General features: G+C 40.7%; 1 protein-coding gene and 1 long non-coding RNA gene across 7 annotated transcripts; one reads left to right on the top strand and one right to left on the bottom strand.

Moving 5' to 3' along the window:
• Positions 1–209: 209 nt before the first annotated feature.
• Positions 210–15,218, bottom strand: SQLE (squalene epoxidase). Of its 6 annotated transcripts, none has more exons than XM_085572559.1 (12): positions 15,040–15,218; positions 14,287–14,633; positions 12,039–12,291; positions 11,577–11,757; positions 8,836–8,932; positions 5,705–5,818; positions 4,720–4,891; positions 3,854–3,949; positions 3,136–3,278; positions 1,904–2,000; positions 1,410–1,497; positions 210–744 (listed from the first exon to the last, which is right to left on the bottom strand). In XM_085572559.1, the coding sequence occupies exons 2-12, from the start codon at positions 14,578–14,580 to the stop codon at positions 552–554; spliced, it is 1,728 nt and encodes a 575-aa protein (XP_085428685.1). In that variant the 5' UTR covers positions 14,581–14,633; positions 15,040–15,218; the 3' UTR covers positions 210–551. The 6 variants fall into 6 exon arrangements, with proteins under 6 accessions (XP_085428685.1, XP_021398015.2, XP_085428684.1 ...); XM_021542340.4 differs by having other exon boundaries at positions 14,287–14,630; positions 15,040–15,166; XM_085572558.1 differs by lacking the exon at positions 15,040–15,218 and adding an exon at positions 14,767–15,010.
• Positions 15,219–17,173: 1,955 nt separating this feature from the next.
• Positions 17,174–18,372, top strand: LOC144246760 (uncharacterized). The gene is made up of 2 exons (XR_014953048.1): positions 17,174–17,812; positions 17,968–18,372. It is a non-coding gene; the product is annotated as an uncharacterized LOC144246760 (long non-coding RNA).
• The last annotated feature ends 835 nt before the right edge of the window (positions 18,373–19,207 follow it).

Below are 19,207 nucleotides of genomic sequence, written 5' to 3'. Positions count from 1 at the left end.
AATTAAAGTATAGTGACACATCAAGATCTGATATCCTTTACAGTGTCCTTTTAAGTGTCAACAGACCAGTATCTTAGCCTACAACTGAAACAGAACAGAAGCAAATCCTAATGAAATAACCAAATCAAGAATGTTACAATATTTCACAGTTATAGAGTCTATGGGACTACTGAACAGAAAAAAGCATGAAGGATAATAGCAGCATATGGTTTACAGTTTTCACTTCTCAGTTTATTAATATTAGTGGTGCACTCAGCAATGCATAAAGCAAGGAAAGAAATTCTGTCAAAACCGGCAATTATCTACCACGTCAACACTTACTTATGGTCCTTGTAAACAGCTAACTCCTTTTTGAACTTAAATTGCAAAGAAAAGAATATTTACATTATTTATATATATATATAACCACAAAACCAAAATTAAGTTAAAACCCTATCAAGGAAATTGCATTTTGAGGACAACATAATACAATATTAAATAGCACATGTCCAAAGATTTTGAAGGCATTGTGATTTTCATGCTTTCTTCCTCCAGTCATTTTACTCTGGGTTTTAATAGACTAAATACTTCATTTCAGAGTAAATAAGTGGAAATATTATAGAGCAGCTCCGGTAAAGAATAGCTCCACTACTGAAAATTGCTCGAGGTGTGGTGATCCAGGACTCTGACTTAAAGCAAAAATAAACGGCATACAAGGCCACAGCAAAGAAGTGGCCAATCAGTACCATTGGTTTAGGAGATAACCTGCATTAAAAAGAAACAGATAAAACTAGTAAATAAGCAGAATCAGAAAGAACTGAAAAAATTCCATTTTACAGATTCAGATCTCCACTCAAGATCACACACCCCCTTCTGATTTAGGTAGATCTGCTCCTCCCAACTCAACTGAAAAATACAAACTTGGTTCTCTTTGGCTGCTCCACACTCTGCATTCTCTTCTACAGCACAGCCAACGTACACTGCTATTTTCCCCTCATTTCTAGTTCTCTTTATCTACCTCTTACTCTTTGTCTTCCTTCAGAGGAATATTTTAAACAGGTTTTTCAGTTTTAGCTCTCAGTCCAAAAGGAGAGAAATATAAAAGCACACATTCTCCTGTGTTCAGAGTAGTAGGGTTTACTATGCATTCACAAGTTTCTGAAGGGTCATTGAAGCACCTTCACAGCTGGAGATTTCCCTGTTCCTTACAGCTTTTTATGAGAGGCCTCACTCAAGAACACACTCAGCTTGTCAAGTAGGAAATCTCCACCCTCTAAAAAGGAGTTGGCACTTAAAAACACAGTTTCTAATAAAGCTCCAACCCTCAGTATAATCTTGAAATCTAGGTTCATGTGGGACATCCACCTGATGGGGAGCAAAGCAGATCTCTCAGGGGCTCACAATAACCACGGCCAGCACAGTGAACTTACACTGAGAGCAATCCAACAGGACCTGCGACACATTCTCCTCCAAGTCTGAAGTAATGGAAACAGGCTTTCTTTAGCTGATGCAAGGAATCTATGAAATTAAAATTAATAAAACAAATGTAATCAACACACACTGCAACATTTTTCTGCATGCACAATACTGATATTAAATCCAGGACTTTGGTAGCAGTTCTGTTTAATTCAGCTGGACTTCAAGCTGCTTTTATTTATACAAAGGATAGTTATACAGAATATCTACATATTTTTGTATTAACTGTTTTCTTTGGAGTTTTTCTTACTCCAGACTTGCCTTCACACTGCTAAAACTCTGTCTAAAAAACTAGGCAGAGAACACAAGAAAACTTATTAAAACTCTGATTGATATATTTTTAATATAAAACAATATACATACATATATACATACACACACGGATATCCCCTTCCCAGTCATATTTATTTACCAAGTTGTAATTAATCAGAGATTAAGATATATTTACCATCTGTGGCAGCAAAAAGCTCATAAAGTGCCTGGGCAAGAACATTCACTACAAAAGAATGAGATTTTTTTCTTGACCAGTAAAATGTTCTTTTTGCCTGGAAAAAAATAAGAAAAAGAGGTACTTCTGTCAGTAAATGCAAAGGAACATTCAAAAGATTCCCACAGAGGTGAGGTGACAAGAGCCATGCTCATGGACATGCAGAAGGGATTTAGTGATATGCTGGAGTGATTCTAAACTAGGGCATTAAGGAATTTCATAAACTTGTTGAACCAGTTATGCAGACTCGCCTTAAGGTAAATATAGGGGGGAAAAGGTAGCTCCAGAGCATGTTTCTCATCCTGCAGTGGGTGTTTGGGATACAACTGAAACTTGAAGGATAATGCTCAGCTAGTTCCCTCAACTGACTGGTAATAAATAGGAAATTACAAAGTCTGAGGTGACTAGCTGCCATAAAAATATCTGCATGTGGTCAGGTAAGTCCTGAACTGTCCTGGCATTCAGGATTCCTCTAAATGCTTTTCAATTGTCAAATACACTTTTTGGATCATCTGCTTGTAGTCTACAATTATACTACCTGTAATTTAGCCAAGACAGTATGCCTAGCCCCATTAAAAGCAGTAAACAAATAAATAAGAAATATTATTATCTACTCATCAGAATTTTGGGACTAAGTATCACTGAAAAAATAAACCTTGCATGAACACTGATGGAGCAGATCCTAGGAAAGAAGGATCCCTCTAACTTACTACCCAGATTAATGCAGACAGCAAGAGGCCAGTGGAAGCTCAGATGTCTCTTGAAAGACTGGGTACACAAGCTCATTATTGTCCAAGTTCCACTCACACAAGTGTAGTGGTTCAAATCCACTACATTTAGGATCAATCTGGTTAAAAATACCCTATTAAAATGGGAATATCAGGTTATCCTAGCAAAGTATCCTGACTAGACACAGCACACCAATCTCCTTAAGTAAAACACAGCAGGTCAGTGCGCTAAGTTTTGAAACTGACAGTGCGCTAAGTTTTGAAACTGACTCTTACCACACAGCACAGCAGTTACAGACTACAGCTCCACTGGTGAATGTCTGATATCTGATTATTCTAGCCAAAGCTTTGAAAACTGCTATGCCTCACCAATAACTTACCTGTCACTGAGTTGCATAAAACTTAGCGTTGTGTCACTGAATTGCAGTGGAAGCTATCTAAAGTAAGTCTGAAATAAACAATCACCTTAAGAACATCAGAATCTTCATAAAGGTCTGGGATATCCTGGAGCAAACTTCTCCATATTTTAACATCATTTAAAATAACACTCATTCCTCCACCAGTTAGAGGATGTCTTATATTATAGGCATCTCCTAAAAGAAGAACACCTAGGTAGAAGAGAAAAAACAATAGGATACTGCACAACCATTATGGAATCTTAAATTCAAATCTTCTATTAAAAACATCAAACTTACTAAGAATTCATTCCTACCAGAAGATAAGATGTATAACAACTAGAAAATTAAAAAAAAAAAAACCAACAACAACACAAAGTATGTCTTTATTTTAAAAGACTTTATTTTTAAAAGACTTAAAAAGCTTTAAGATAATCAAACTATTTTTTCCCTATGTGTATGCATGTTCATGTGTTAAAGAACACACTATTAAAGTTAATTTCTTTAATTTTTTGTTATTTTTTTCTTAGGCTATACTTGTATAAGCTTGAGCAATGGCGTAAATTAAACTTAGAAATAAAGCAGGCACCGACTTCACATCTGGTGTCAATGTAAACATTCCTATTAAATTTTGTCCAAGGTATACAACTTCAAAATACTATTTTTTTAATAGAAGATTTATGAGACAGTTGTATTGAACAACAAATACACATCTAAGACAACAAAGTCCTACGCCTCAGAAGATGCTTATAATGCCTTTTTTCTTCCTTTTATTTCTTAATACCCACCTTTCTTGTTTACAGCTGAAGGAGGCAAGAAGCTGGCTGGCATAGTCCTTAAACGATCATTCTGAACTGCTATTAAGAATGGTTCCTTTAAATGATCTGCAACAACCAAATATTTTAGTTACAGTAGTTAGACAAAGATAATTTGTATACAATCCATTTTAATCTCTTTGAGATATCAGAGTCATAGAATGGTGTGGGTTGGAATGGGACCTTGAAGATCATGCAGAGTCAACCCCCTTGCCATGGGCAGAGACACTTCCCCTAGACCAGACTGCTCAGAGCCCCGTCCAACCTGGACTTGAACACATCCAGGGATGTGGCAGCCACAACCTGTTTTAGTGCCTCACCACCCTCACAGTAAGTAATTTGTCCCTAATATCTAATCTAAACCTACTCCCTATTTAACTCATTCCCCCTTGTCCAGTCACTGATGCCCTTGTCAATAGTTCTGCCCCATCCTGTAGATCCCTTCAGATACTGGAAGGCCATAATTAAGTCCCCCAGAGCTTATCTTTTCCAGACTGAACAAAGCCAAATCTCTCAACCTCTCCTCATAGGAGGAGCCTTCCATCCCTCTGGTCAACTTGGTGGCCTTCTCTGGACTCATTCCAACAAGTCAATGTCCTTCTTGTGCTGGGGAGCCCAGAGTTTTACATAATCCTTCTGAATTGCTGACCTCACAGCTGTGAGCTGAAGAAACATCTGTGTGTTGTGTGGTGTGGAACCAAAGAAGGGTGAATGGTTCCTGAAACAGTGACCGCACACACGGAAAAAGCCACCCAGTTTTATTAATTCAGTGAAATGTGTCTCCTTTATTTCTGACATATTTAAATGCAATAATTCTCTAGAAGTCTTTCCAGACTTACCAGGTAGTTGTGGATGAATGGTCTCAATCATGTACTCTTTTAAATTTTTTGGCATTTCCCCTCGAATATCAACAAGGACCCGAGTTTCAGTTGAAGAAATCTTATAGATTAGCACTGGACTTGTTTTAGCTAAAACAAGTTCAGCATAATTAGCTTTAAACTGTGATGCATCCTTAGAAAGGAAAGAAGGAGAAGAAAGATTGAGACTGATTAATGAAAGGGTATTAAACATCAGACATATAAAATAATTTTTTGAAACATTTTAAAATAAAATCCTGTATCATATTAAGTTTGTTATTATTCTCTTAAATGAAGAAGTGTTTTCAAAAAGGAAGTTCTGAATTTCAGTGTAGCAACAATTCTTTTGCCAATAAATTTTAATATTTACTAGAATCACTAACTTACCAATTTCATTTGAATGCCTCACCAAGATTTAATATATGACATTAAAAACTTGTAACATAATCAATGTAGTAGTTTTCAGTACGATAACTTTGTTTTCTTTTCATAAAGAAAGTGGTGAAAGGAAAAGAAATCCACTAGTATAAATATAATTACTTGGACACACCAGCTGAAGAAGAATCACAGGGCCCTGTCTAATAAGGTCTTAAAGGAGATTCCAAAAGTAGACAAACTTGGGCAGCGCTAGCTGGATTAGAAGACCCAAAAAGTACTGGAGTTCCTACCAGTCAGTGTTCCCACTCTAGTGAAAATTCTGTTCGCTTCGGCTCATTCTCCCTTTATTATTTTTGCTGTTAATGCATCAGGCAATGCAGCAAACACAGAGTGAAAGAACCAGACAGGATTTCTACCTGGATTCTCCAACCACCCAGCTACCAACCCAGATTCTCAGTCCAAAACCAGGAGACTACCTTCTCTCTTGAAGTTTGTAGGTCCTGAAGGCAAATATGTTTATAGAGGTTATGAGGTACCCCACCTTCACCAACAGCATAGTGGTTTATGTAGTATTATACATTAAAATTACCTTCAAAATGCAACCAACAAAATGGGATGAAACAGTAACTTTGCTGGACACCAAGTTTTTCCTGAATTTGGAGAAAAGTCCATCAGCTACAACTGTAAGTGCAGCATGAAGTTCCTGCAGCATAAATTAAAAATAAAGATAGGATGCCATCAATTTTGTTTCAGAACAATGAGAAGCAATGCTCAACATATGTATTAAGAAATACTGTGGGGTTTGCCTTCCTTGTATTCATACTTATCTATTTGCTACACAAGATTATCTAACAATATACTCCAGCTTTTTTAGAAAACATAGCTATGGGAACTTGGGATTAAAAAATATAATAAAGAGGAGTATTTGCTCCCTTCAGGTTGTAATGCTCTTCAGAAGAAAAAAAAAAGGATTTCAAATTAAATATGTATAAGCAGCTGAAGAAAACAAAATCAAAGTATAACAAACTGATAAGCTGTAAGCACATAGGCTCTTTAAAAGACCACACAGAGAACTCCAAGCAGTTCTGAATTTACTTAGGAACTCTAACAAATAGTACATATATGGACAAAATACAAATCTGAGTAAACTAATCAGGTTCAACCTGAAGGTCTGTACAAATTCTTAATGTTTAACACACACATTCTTCTTAAACATAAGCAAATAATTCCAAATACTAAAAAATATTTTTATGCGTTTTATGGTCATGTAACAACATTATTATATTAGGAAGCATGTAAAGGTAGGTGTTTCCTTTTACCTACAGCCTTCTCGGTGTCAATATGTTCAGTGATTGAACTTCAAATGACAATAGATTTACAACAAGCATTAGCCTTAGCTTTCAGTGATTTCATGTGCTTTGCATAAGCAGTAAAAAGTATTTATTCTTTTAAACTTTCAGTTTGTAAGTAAGGCAGAAAAAGCATACTGTGTTTCATTAGTACTCCTAGGAAATCTTTTACTATTGTATGGGCGTGTCACTGTGAGTGAGGTCCTCTATGAGGAGTTGCCACCAATATTGGAGTGAATTCATAAAATCATAGAATATTCTGAGTTGTGGGGGACTCACAAGGATCTTCAAGTCTGACTCCAGTTGGTCAAACAAACCTTAACATCTTTTGCTGTGTGAAGGGAAATTGGATAAAATCAGATGACAGTAGATATGAGTAAGGTAAAACATGTCTGTGTCTGTGCTTATAGAAGTGAGCTCCTGAGTAGAGTTACCTCTACTATGGATTCACCTCTTTCCTATGGATTCCTAGTTTGGATGATTGTAAACTCTAATTTTTCCTGCTATTAGACCAAAGTCACCTGTCCATATCAGTTTCCTGCTGTCTAATGAGTAGAACATTCATGCTATAATTCTTCCACAGTCAACACAATTAACCTTGAGTCTATTCAGTTGCCTAGTTTTGAAAAAATTTATAAGTTGACCTTTAGCATACTGGCTAATTTGGACCTCATTTAGGAGAATAAAAATCTCTGAGATAATGTGGTGGAGAATGTAAGATGGAAAGAACAGAAAAACACATATACACAACACAGCCTCTTTTCCTTATAAAAGCAGGCTAAATTTGGGGTTTTTATTCAGCTAAGAGCGTCCTAGCTGTAAAAACTCACACATAGGGAAACGTAGTAAATAGAAATGCTTAATGGAAATTCCTTATATACTAGATTTCTAAAATCAAAGGAGATCTAAGCCAGCAAATGAAACAGCTTTTTCCAGCCACAGAACTTCAGCTTTCAGAGCAAAACATTAATTTGTTTATCCCCAGTATACAGACAAGAAACTTAAGGCCTTTAGAACAACATCAAGACTTTTAGGAAAGATGCAGGCTAGAACACTGGTCACTCAGCGTTCAAATAAGTCACCCTTAAAATTACAACAATAACATCCATAAGCGTGTGAAGCTTAAAAACAGAACTCAAAATATGCGCATTCCCCTTCTACCCCTCAAACAAAATAAAAGAAAAACACCCTTCCATGTTTCTGGATGATAAAGCAAATTGAATTTGGGAAACAAATCCCAACAAACAGCCCTCTCCCTGCAAAAAATCCTCCTCTTCTCCAAACTCCCTGTCTTTCCCATACCCATGATTCAGTGGTTTATTCTCGTACAGTGGATTTCCTAATACAGTTTCATTCATATTACATGTCTGGCAAGACAGACCAAGGAACACGACTTGGCACTCACTCCTCCTCCAGCTACCTCAAGAGGGGTCAAGGATATTGTTACTTGTCTGCTCTGTTGCAGCACTTAGTTGTTAAGTGGGCTGAAATGGCACTTACCTGAGGACAGTCTAAAACCAGCTTGGTCCCCCTACAGCTTTGGCAAGGACTTTTAAAAGGCTCTCTCCTATACAGTTCTATGCCACCAGACCCATTTCTAAATGACTTAGAGATGGAAAGATGTCAGAGATCTCTGATCTTAGATATCAGAGCAGGATCTTCCAGCTACTCAGGAACTTTCCCCATCTAGTATGGAGGGGAGCATGGCATAGGCAGATTCCCATCTTTCCCATCAGAGTGCATCTACAAAACTTTATGCAACAAAGGAACTTCAAAGTCCACAAAGAAGATCACAAATTTGGTTTTCCCGGAGAATAGGCAGCATATCCAGAACTTCAGTACAGGGGCTCTACCCATACTGGTCTCTCCTAACTTCACGCAGTTTCATAGCATTTAGCCAACAGTTTAGAATTAAAATATGCCAAACTTCTCTTTCTGTCATCCAAGAAATGACATGACAGAGCTTTCACTATCAATAGGTAACTTTTTCATTTTCAGTCCCTCACTATATGGTGGAAGTGTATATGGACATGCAGACCACATAGCTGGAACACAAATCTTAGCACATTGTTCTTTTCACCAGGAACTTTTGAGAGACTTTAAACTCCAGACATATGAATAATGAAACAAATAATGAACTGTATTCTCCAGAGAAAGCAGAAGGTTCATAAGAAGTCATAACAAGAATTCCCATATTCCCAGACTGTATGCACTAGAAAATAATCTCCCTTTATTGAATCTTTTGCTTACTTGATAACTACATTCTTTCTGTACCAGTGCTCTGAAATATAAGCTTTTTAAAAATTATATATATAAAACAACCCTCAATTTTCTCAACAGTTTAACAAAGACTGTAACAGAAAGCTCTTACTTTAGTGTCACCAGTCTCTTTGTCCTTGTACTGAACACCCACAACACAGTCATCTTCCTCAAGTAACTGTAACACTGTCCCTTCGATGAATTTTGCACTGAAATGACACAGAGGGGTTAAAACAGAAGAGGATTAATGATGCCAACATTACAAGGTGCTAGATATAGATAGAAAATCAAACTTTCAATAGTGTTGTCTCTGCCAACATTGTTTATATTTCACAAAAAAAGGGTTCTTGAACACTTTCTGAAGCTGCATTAAATATCAAAAAAGTCTTGGTCATAAATTTCACTTTTTATCAAAACCTTTGATTTGATAACTGAATATTTTAAAAACCATACTGTTTATCATAAACATCCTGTCACTTCGTAGAGTCCCCAGCTGTGCCCCATAGCCCTGTGAGAGATGCTGAGAGATGCTGTTTCACACCTAATAATGGTCAGAAATCAGGGAGCTGACTGAGTCATCCCTGCTAAAAGCTAGGAATTGCTAACAGTGCAGTGAGGACTAACTCGGAGGAGAATTAAAGAGCAGAATCAGCAGCACTTAAGCCCTTAATATGAACACTAGATCAGGCACTTAATTCTCAGAGCAGTCAAAACTAACCTAACCTGCTTAGGACACATATCTAGCTTGTCACCTCAGGAATTTGGGATAGAGTTCTGGTTTCTTTATAGTTATGCTTTTGAAGTTCTGCTAACAGTTATGTTTGAGTGGAGTACCCCCTGCTTCTACCTCCCAACCAGAGTTATTTTGAGTTCAGAAATTAAATCTCTGTAAACTTATATTCTTTGTTGGGTCTGAGCTGTTAGACCTGATCACAGCACTTCAGACTCAGCAGCTCAAAACAGGACACACTGAATCTTTCACAAATATTCCATATCCAGATGGAATTCCACAACTTTAAGAAATGAGCTAAAGGTGCATGTAAGAATACAACAGCTTGCTATTTTAGCCTCTTAAAAGGAATACAAGCATCTCAATGTCTTTTTTTCCCTGCCATACAGTACAGGCATTTCAGAGCAGCTTGTGACTGGCTTAATTTGACAGGCAAGAGGCATGCTGGCTGTATCAAAATATGAATGGTTATGAGTGAGCACTCAACAGAAACCTCAACAGCAAGGGATTGCAGCAGCATGCCAGGGAATCAAGAGTCCTGTAAATCCCATCAGCTCTAAGTTTCTCTTATAGCTGTCAGTTCAGTTACCTAAGCGCTCACTTTTTCTTCTCATTCTCATCCACTATAAGTGAGTTTATAATTACATACAATTATTTTATTATTATAAACCAATGATGCCCTACCTCTTTCTGCTGGAAAAATTACTTTACTGATCTGAAATACATTCATATTGCTTAGTGCTTATAAAGAGGATATACAAATCAGTAATAGTTATCCCCTATATCTTCAAAAGCTTTGTAATAAAACCCCAAATCTCCTGGCACTATTAAGAGTTCTTGATCTTTCACTACACATAAACATGCAATTTTCTATGCCACAAATTAAGTGGCAAGCAAGAATACACAAAACAAACATTCAAGAACGTGTGGAATATGGGAAAGAATTTCATTCAAGTCACAAACATGATTTTTGCAAGTTTTTGTTTCAAAGACTGTACAGCTACTGCAATTTTTCCCAAAAGCTGAGCACTCAGATGCCCAAATTTCATTGAACCTAGAGCCTCAAGAAGGCTTTAGCTTTCAGAGCTAGTGAACACAGTTAATTAACACCATTAGTTTTAATTGTACTACAGAGCTGCTATCTTTAGTGCCACTTTTAGTAATTTGTATGATATAACAAATATGAAAGGAGAAAGCAATGTTCCAGCTCAGAATAAAGATATTAGGAAAAAATATGGTAATGCTTTATTTCCCTTGTAAAGAGACATATAGCATTATGATATTCTTGGGGAAAAAATTTAGGGGGAGGAAAAAGACAATACAAAAAAAATGCCACACAGAAAGCAGCCTCTAGAATCTATTCTATTGCAAAAAAATGTTTACTACTCATCTCTTTTAGAGACGAAAGAAAAGAGTTAAGAGAAAACACCCATTTTTTCTTTTAATTATAAAAATAAATTGTCTTCAAGATTCTGGAACTGGAAAGAGCTCTTTCTGTTTAATGCTCCTTTTTAGTTACTTTGGCTTACTTCTTGTTGTCAAAAAAGAAAGCAAAACAACATACAAATGTAAACGCTTGATTTCTATCATCACTGATAACATCAGTGGAAAAGCTACATGCTACTGCCCAGTGCAGGAGGGTTGGACTACCTGACCCTTAAAGGTCATCTCCTTCTAACCCAAACCATTCTGTGATCTAACAAATAGTGCCAGATTTGCCACTTGTGCCTTGTCTAAACAAATTCTGTGCACTGCTCTCCAAGAAGAGATCACTATTTCTGGTAAAATGCAAAACCCTACAATCAGCAGAAGAGAATCAACCCTTCCCTTGTGAATTGTTCTCTCACAGAGATGGGCAAATAATTATCTTGCCTAATATTTAAAGCCCATACTCCCTTAAAGAGTAAGTTGTCCCAAAGTGTGATACATATATATATGATGTGTATGTAACTTATGAACTTGGCTACAGAGAGCAGAATGAGTAAATACAGCTGCTCCTTTCTCTCCCTTTTGTTCATCATAGTCCTCCGTGTTGGGAAGTGGGTAAGGAATTTCATGGAAATGATGGGAACAATGCTTCTGAATCTCTGGATCCCAAGTGTGCTGCTCACAACATGACTCACTTGGGCTCCGCCATAGCTGCCCTTCGGAGACCCATGATAAACTGGCCATGATGAAAAGATCTTCCACTGGCCACACGTCCATCTTCAGATGTTGGATAAGGAATCTCAACCTCCAACTTGCTCTCTAGATCATGAATTATGTAGCCATTTACTATTTGTGAATCAATACCTTCTACTGTATCTGCAAGATAAAAGCCAATAGATGGGTTAAAACAAGTCTTTAAGAAAGCCTAATTATTTATTAAAGGCATTTCTTTAAATAGAGTCCAAATTTCTTAATCAAAATACACATGTTGAAAGAAGAATATTTTCAAAGTAGCAAACTCGAAATACACAAGCGATTTTAATTCAAATGTTAAGTGCAGATAATGCTTTTCTTAATTTGTCCTGTAGGCATGCTTTTACTACAGAGTATAGTAACTCTTGTGTTACAGATCTATTTACACTTTGAAATGTACCCACCTTCAAGACCCAAGTCTCGAAGAGCATTAAATCCTCCAGGCTGCAGCAATTCTCCAACTATCCTGTCAGGTTCTTTCAGATCCCTCTCTATCACAGTCACCTTCCTTCCATCTCTTGAAAGCACCGTGGCCAAGGAAGAACCAAGGACACCTGATCCCACAATGATAATTTCTGGATCGTATTGGGGTGACAATGTTGTATTTGGAGCGGTGTCTGTCAGATATACGTCTGAGAAGTTCACTTCTCTTTTACCCTTTAGAAAACAAAGCCAACAAAGTTACACATGCCAATGGATACATACCATAACCTTATCAAGAGGGCTGACTTTGGAGCAGCTCTACTCTGAGCCAGGGTACTGAGGGTGCATTGGTAGTTGGTAGGCATCTTGCAGTTTAGTTTTGTCCAAAATTGAATCTGCTATACTCTACAAGGCAACAAAAGCACAACAAGAAGAGAAAGGAAAAACCAACACTGCTACAAATCAAGACCCTGGCTAAAACCTGCCCTGCTGATCCAAGACAAACCACAAACAAAAGTGCCAGAGATTGAAAGTAAGAAAAGGCTGTCCCATATTCTTGTCCTATGAAGTAAGACTGATACCTTCATGCCAGTGAACCACTCCAGCATGGAGGCCTTAGCACTTTTTAATTATAAAGGTATTAGATCTACTGGAAAATGTATTTCTCTGGAAAATATACCCTTTATAAGATAACCTACCTAACTAGCTAAACAGGAACTTATGGTAATACTCAGAATGAAAAAGTGTCAGCAGAAGTAGCTGCCTGGGAAATGCTTTTAAGAAGTAGTCCTGAAATGAAAACTCATGTGACATCTAAAAGTATAAGCAAAATCACCATTCATCTACATTTAAAGCTGTTAAGAATTGACATATATTGGACTGGACATCAGTTAATACAGAAACTGGTATCTTAAATCAGCTCTGTTGTAGAACCTTCCTAACAGCACCTAATCACATACACTTCAAAGTGAAAAATAATTTTAAGGACAACTCCAGTGCAAAGCTGCAAATCATTTCTCCAGCTCTTAGATGAGAGTTCAATTCAGTCTTTCACAAATGCCTCAGCACTGCAGTGCTGACACTGGTAAAAATACAACTGTATCAGTGAAACACTAGAATTTTTAGTGGCCTAGTACCATGTTTATATCTACAATACAGCAAGAGAGTGCAAAACTAACTATCTCAATTCAGGTAACACAAGAAATTGGTAAAGGCAGGCTTGAAAAGAAAAAAAAAAAACAAAATAAAAATCAAAAACCTTTGACTTGCAGCCAAAACCAGTTTCATGTACTTCTGTGTGAGGGGTCAGTGCTCCAGAAGCACACAGTAAAGTAGCCAAATAGTGCTGACCACAGATGTACTGGATATCTATGTCCAGTTCACAGTCTCGGATGGCAGGACTCCAGCTAAGCTCCAGGCACAAGCTACAGCTCTCCACTTGTTCCACAGCAAGGCTCATGCCAGGCTCAAGGGAACAGACTGACTATCTGAGCAGGTCCTGTACCTATTGTACAAGCAATAGGCCAGCAGTTATTTTCCAGTAACTCTATCTGTAGTTGTATAAACAAATGTGTTTTATCCGTAAGTATTAGTAAGCTCATCAGAAAGTTACAAAATGGCAGAGGTTGAAAAGGGTTTCTGGACATCATGAGGTTCAAAGCCCCCATTCAAGCAGGGTCAGAGCAGACGGTCTGTTTTGGATACCTCCAAGGATGGAGACTCTTACACCTCTCTGGGAATGTGACAGTACTCAGTCACCCTGACAGTAAAGAGTGCTTCCTGAAGCTCTGGTTCAGTCTGTGCTCATCACCTCTCATCCTGTCACCAGGCACTGATGGAAAAAGCCTTGTCACAGTCTTCTTTGCACCCTCCCTTCAGGTATTTACATACAGCCTTCTGTAATCCCAGCCTCATCTCACAGGAGAGATTCTCCAGTTCTTCAGCTCTACAACAGACTGACAACTTAAGATATTTTTCTGCTACTACGATAACCTTTTACTCATCTTTCTTAAAACATATTTGCTTTAATGCTAGAAAGCCCCGGTCTACTAAAATAAGGTTCACTCTTTCTTTTGCCATCCAAAACCAACACGAAATATGACACATCAAACATCCAGCATCTAAAGACAAAGACAAAGCTCTTTTGCCTTACCAGGGCAGAGGGTCAGTGGCCAGAGAGAAGAGAAGCAGGACCTTTCACCTCACGTGCCGCGTCTGAATCCAACTTACCTTTCTGGATTTGGGTTGTTCAAGTTGTTGAGACGCCGGGGCGGGCTTGGCCCAGAAGAAGCCAACCAGAGGCAAAGCTGAGAGCACATCAGAGAGCACTCCCAGCTGCGACTTCTGCTTCTGCTGGTGCCGCTGCCTGGGCCCCCTGAAGTGGTACCTGTACGACAGCACCAAGCCGAGCGAGAAAAACACCAGCACGGAGAGCAGCACCTCCTTATTAGCGTAAGTCATGAGGTCTCCACACTTTTTATACACGTAAATGAAGGAGGCGATACCCAGAAAGGTCCACATCATGAGGGTCAATGATCTCGGCTGTTGCTCCAAAGCTTCGCCGCAGATGGATGCTGCTGAAAATAGGGTTTTGCGGAAGAGATGAAAAAATCTATCTACAGCAAAGGGACGATTTCCTTTTCACTGGAAGGTGGGGAGATTCCAATGGAAAAATAAGGAGCCCCAGAAGAGGAACAAGCCCCACCTCACCAGGCTGCCACAAGAGCTTGGACAGAGGTTCCGAACCGGAAAAAAACCAATATACAAAATGTCTTCTCAAGAGTCCCCTCCCGGACACGCGAGTCCTGTGTCCCCGCCCCCGGTCACCCCTCCGCCGTGCCCAGCCCCGCTCGGTGCCGGGACTCTCCGCTGGCGGCGGCGATGCTGCTGGAGCCCTCACGGCCGGGACGAGGCAGCGGCGCCGGCGCGGGGCGGGAGTAGGACGGTGCACGCCCAGGGGGGTGCGGCTGTGCTCTGCTCTACCTGTCCGCACCGCGGCACCCCGCAGCCGCCTCACGGAGGGAAGATGCGGTGCCACTGCCTCCCTCCTTGACCCGGTCCCGGCGGCCGGCGGCGCCTCGCGGCAGGAATGGAGCTGTGGGAGGGACCCAGGGGCTGCAGGCGCGAACGGCGAGGGCGGCCCGCGGGAGGGGCGGCCCCGCCGCCATGCTAATGAGTAACGGCCGCCGCCGCCCCGCGGGCACCGCGCGCCCGTGCCTCAGCGGCGCCGGCCAATCGGCGGCGCTATGCCGAGATGGCGCTATGGCCGCCGGCCAATGGGAGCGCAGGGGGGGCGGGGCTTGCGCCCGCCGGGCGATGTGACGCGAAGGGCGGGGCGGGTTGCCGTGGTGACGGGGGAGGGCGGCGCCGCTGAGGGGCGCTGGAGGCCGAGGGCGCCGCGCGGCGTAGCACGAGTGAAAGCACCGCCCATGGGAGAAATCCGAGTCATGGAAGGGTTTGGGTTGGAAGCGGCATTGGAAGGCTGGACAGCGACACCTTCCACTAGCCCAGATTGCTCAAATCCTCATCCAGCCCAGCCTTGAACACTCTCAGGAATTAGGCATCCAGAGCTTCTCTGGGCAGCCTGTTCAATGCCTCATCACCCTCACAGTAAAGAATTCCTTACTAGTATCTGATTTGAATCTACTCCCCTTCAGTTTGAAGCCATTGCTCCTTGTCCTGTCACTCCGTGCCCTTGTGAAAGTCGCTCTCTGGCTCTGCTGCAGCCCCTTTACACACTGGGTAGTGCTGTAAGGGCTCCGCAGAGTCCTCTCCGGGCTGAACAACCCCATCACTGTTAGCCTGTCTGCATAAGAGAGGTGCTGCTTCTCCTCTGATCAGCTTTGTGGCCCTCATCGGGCCTCATCCGAATGCATCCATATGTGTATTGTGTCACTCCGGGCATAGCCAAGGAGCAGAATCCCTTCCCTCATCCTGCTGGCCACTCTGCTTTTGATACAGGTTAATCCTGAACTTCCTCTTTTAGCCTTGAATTCCTCAAGTGCACTAACTTGTGGTCCTCCCATTTCACCAAGAGGGACTTTTCTTGGGCCATGTACTTGTTGCAATGCAACGTCTGTCTATCACAGCATAACAATATTTAAAAATGAGGAACCTGTGAAACACGATACGATTGCAGAAATAACTGATGAAAGAATAATCAAAACCAATCACACTCACATGGAGCTAAAGGAGATGAGATCTTTCTGGTTTGACATGTTTGAATAAATCCAGTGTGACACTTTTGAATAAATTCAGGTGAAACTGGAAACCCAAAGAGATGGGGCTTTGGTTCACTCATTGGATCAGTCAGTTCAGGCTAAAAATAAAGATCCTGGGAACTAAAGACATCAAACACAGATTTTTCTACTTGGTAATAACATGGGTCTCATCCAACAATGCTGGTTATTCCTTCAACAATGAAATTAATTCTGGTGCAGCAGTAGCATCCAGAATCATAGATATCTATCTGTAAAAACATGTTCACAGCAGGAGCTGCTTTTCCCCAGTTTGAACAAGGATTGTTAGAGCTGTCAACAAGTTCTCACTGGAGATTAATTTCTTAAATACATCTGCGCTTGATTTCGTATGTTCAGTTTATAAATATTCCTTGTGCCTGCTAAAAATGTATTTTCCTTATGGTCCAATCTCCACAGATCAAGTTAAACCTTCTGGGTTATTTCATGCTAGAGACCAAACCCAAGAAGAGCCATAGCCTTCAAGTTACTGGAACCAACACAAACCTCCTGAAGACTAAGAAATGTAAATTAATGTACATGAACTAACAATTGCTGAAAATTAATTCCAGACTAATGCAAGTGCATAGTCAGAACTGTACCAAGGAGCAGAACAAGCTCAAGTGGCTAATAGAAAGAAGGATGGTGGACAAGGAAACAGAAGCAGAATCCTGTGAATTAAGATATTTGAATGATGATTTTAAGACTAGAGTAGAGTTTCTTCTTTCCATTTAGTGCCAACTACACAAAACCCTTTGCCCCATGACGATCCTGCTTGATGCAGTGTTGTGGTTTGACACGGAAAGAGAATTTTTTCCGGAAGGAAGAGGTCAATTTAGATATTGACCAATTGAAAGTAGACACGCCTCTGAGAACACAGAGGGGTTGAAAGCAGAATTCCCAGGGGAACTCGCTCTCTTTGGTTCCGGTCAGCGTGCAGTGCAGACCTTCCCCCGCCCAGCCACGAGCTGGGTGGGGGAGGGGAAGCCCCATGGCCTGAGAAAGGTAGGCCGAAAGCCCCAAGGGTGGTGAAAGGACTGGAACCGGGCTGGCCCCTGCAGATGGAAGGGTGGAAGAAATCTGGGATGTCTCCATTTCCCCGCCCGCAGAGTTCCTCTCCCAAGAGGGAGAGAGAAAGCCGCGAGGAAGGAGGAGCGGGGGGAGCTGCTGCAAGGTGCCCAGTTGTGTAGGAGTTGCTGGATGTCCGGGCATCGAGCCATCCTGGGAGTTCGGACTTTTAACCCTTTCTTGAGAAATGAAAGCTTTGTGAATTTTCCTTTCCCCTCCTCGGTTTGAAAGAGAAGAAGAGGGACACCTTGGACCCTGGGATGGGATGTTGGAAGGAGGAATTCTGGATGGGAGGGGGACAAGGAGTGGCTTTTGGCTGGACTTTTCCATGTTAGCCACAACCTGAACCAAATCTTCTCCTTCAAGAGGGACTGTGTTTTGGGAGGATGCCAGTGAGTCAAGAGACCTGCTTCAGCTGGGAAAAAGACAAAAGTGGAGTGAACAGAGAAAAGGTTAGGGGGTTTGTGGTGGCGCCCCCTTGCCCTGGAAAGGAAAGAGAAGAGAAGAAGATCTCTGTTCTTGAGCCCTCGGCCCCAGGGGAAAATGGGGGGGGTCTGTGGTCCCAAACAATGAAAAACTGAACTGTTGTTTTCTCCCCTCTTGGCAGGGCATCCTTGAAAGGAAAAATCCTAAAGGCAGTCTGACCATCCATGCATTGGTGGTGAGAGCACTGTGCATGAAAAGGAGAAGGGTCACCATGGCAAACTTTTTCTCCGGGCGATGCCATGTGTGACATGGAAACACAGGATGTGGAGCTGTGTTTCTTGGGGGGTCTGTGGCACAGGAGAGACTCTGTTCCCTCGATGGACTGAGTATCGGTTGTTTGAAGGGTGGAAACCTGATTGGGGTCCAGATTGTGTCTCACTGTGGTTTGTTGGAGTTGGGTGGTGGGGGGGAGGAATGTTTTGCAAGGTTTTCATTTGGATCTTTGTGTGGTTTTTTTTTTCCCCTTCTTTAGTTTTCTCTTTTCTTTTGTAGTGGTAGTTTAATAAAGTTTTTTTCCTGTTATCAAGCTTGGGCCTGCTTTGCTCTATTCTAGATTCCACTTCACAGCATTCCAGGTAGGGATCACATTTTCATGGGGGCACTGGCATTGTGCCAGTGTCAAACCATGACATGCAGCTGTAAGGTTCTTTTGGTCACAACAGGTATGTGCAACCCACTGCAGAACCTTTTGTCTTGTCCAAGTCACCCTGTAACCACTGTGCCTGAGCCAAAGCAGAGGGCAGCAATCCATGGAAGGTACGGGAAAGAGTAAGTGTGGGTGTTTCTCTGTCTGCAGGCAGTAATTAAATCTTATTAGGTGATCAACAAATCTGAATGCTTATTCTCCTTCCACCCCAAGAAATTGCCTTCTTTATATACTCATGCAAATACTCATAAAATACTCATACAAATTTCTTTCCAAATTATGTAATTATGTAATGGGAATCATTTTTCTTCATACTTCTGTTTGGAGTGGTTAGTGCTGGGAATTGAAGCAATTACAATTGCTGCATCAATTACAATTGATGCATCCGTTTGAGGCTTGGATGCTATCAGAACAATTCTGTATTTCCAGCCAAGACATTGGAAATGGGTAGCTCGCTGCTCTTTCTTAATTTGCTCTCACTCTCCTTGCTGTGGTGAACAGCTTGGCATATTTGTACTTCTTGAAATGCAAGTTCACTGTAAGAGCTACCTGTTCTTGCTTATGTTATTGTAAATAAGGTGGATAGCTAGATAGAGCTACTGATTTTATTGTTGCTAAATGCCATTACCTTATTTTCCAACTTTACAATTTATGTGCATTCCTGAACATTTAAATTTTTTTTTCATAGAATGAGGGAACTTCTTGTTTCATTTTC

Source organism: Lonchura striata, chromosome 2, assembly GCF_050655825.1.
Source record: "Lonchura striata isolate lonStrDom1 chromosome 2, ASM5065582v1, whole genome shotgun sequence".
Classification (NCBI taxonomy): domain Eukaryota; kingdom Metazoa; phylum Chordata; class Aves; order Passeriformes; family Estrildidae; genus Lonchura; species Lonchura striata.
Note: the sequence above shows the minus strand (reverse complement) of the source record. Positions and strands in the feature narration are given on the sequence as shown.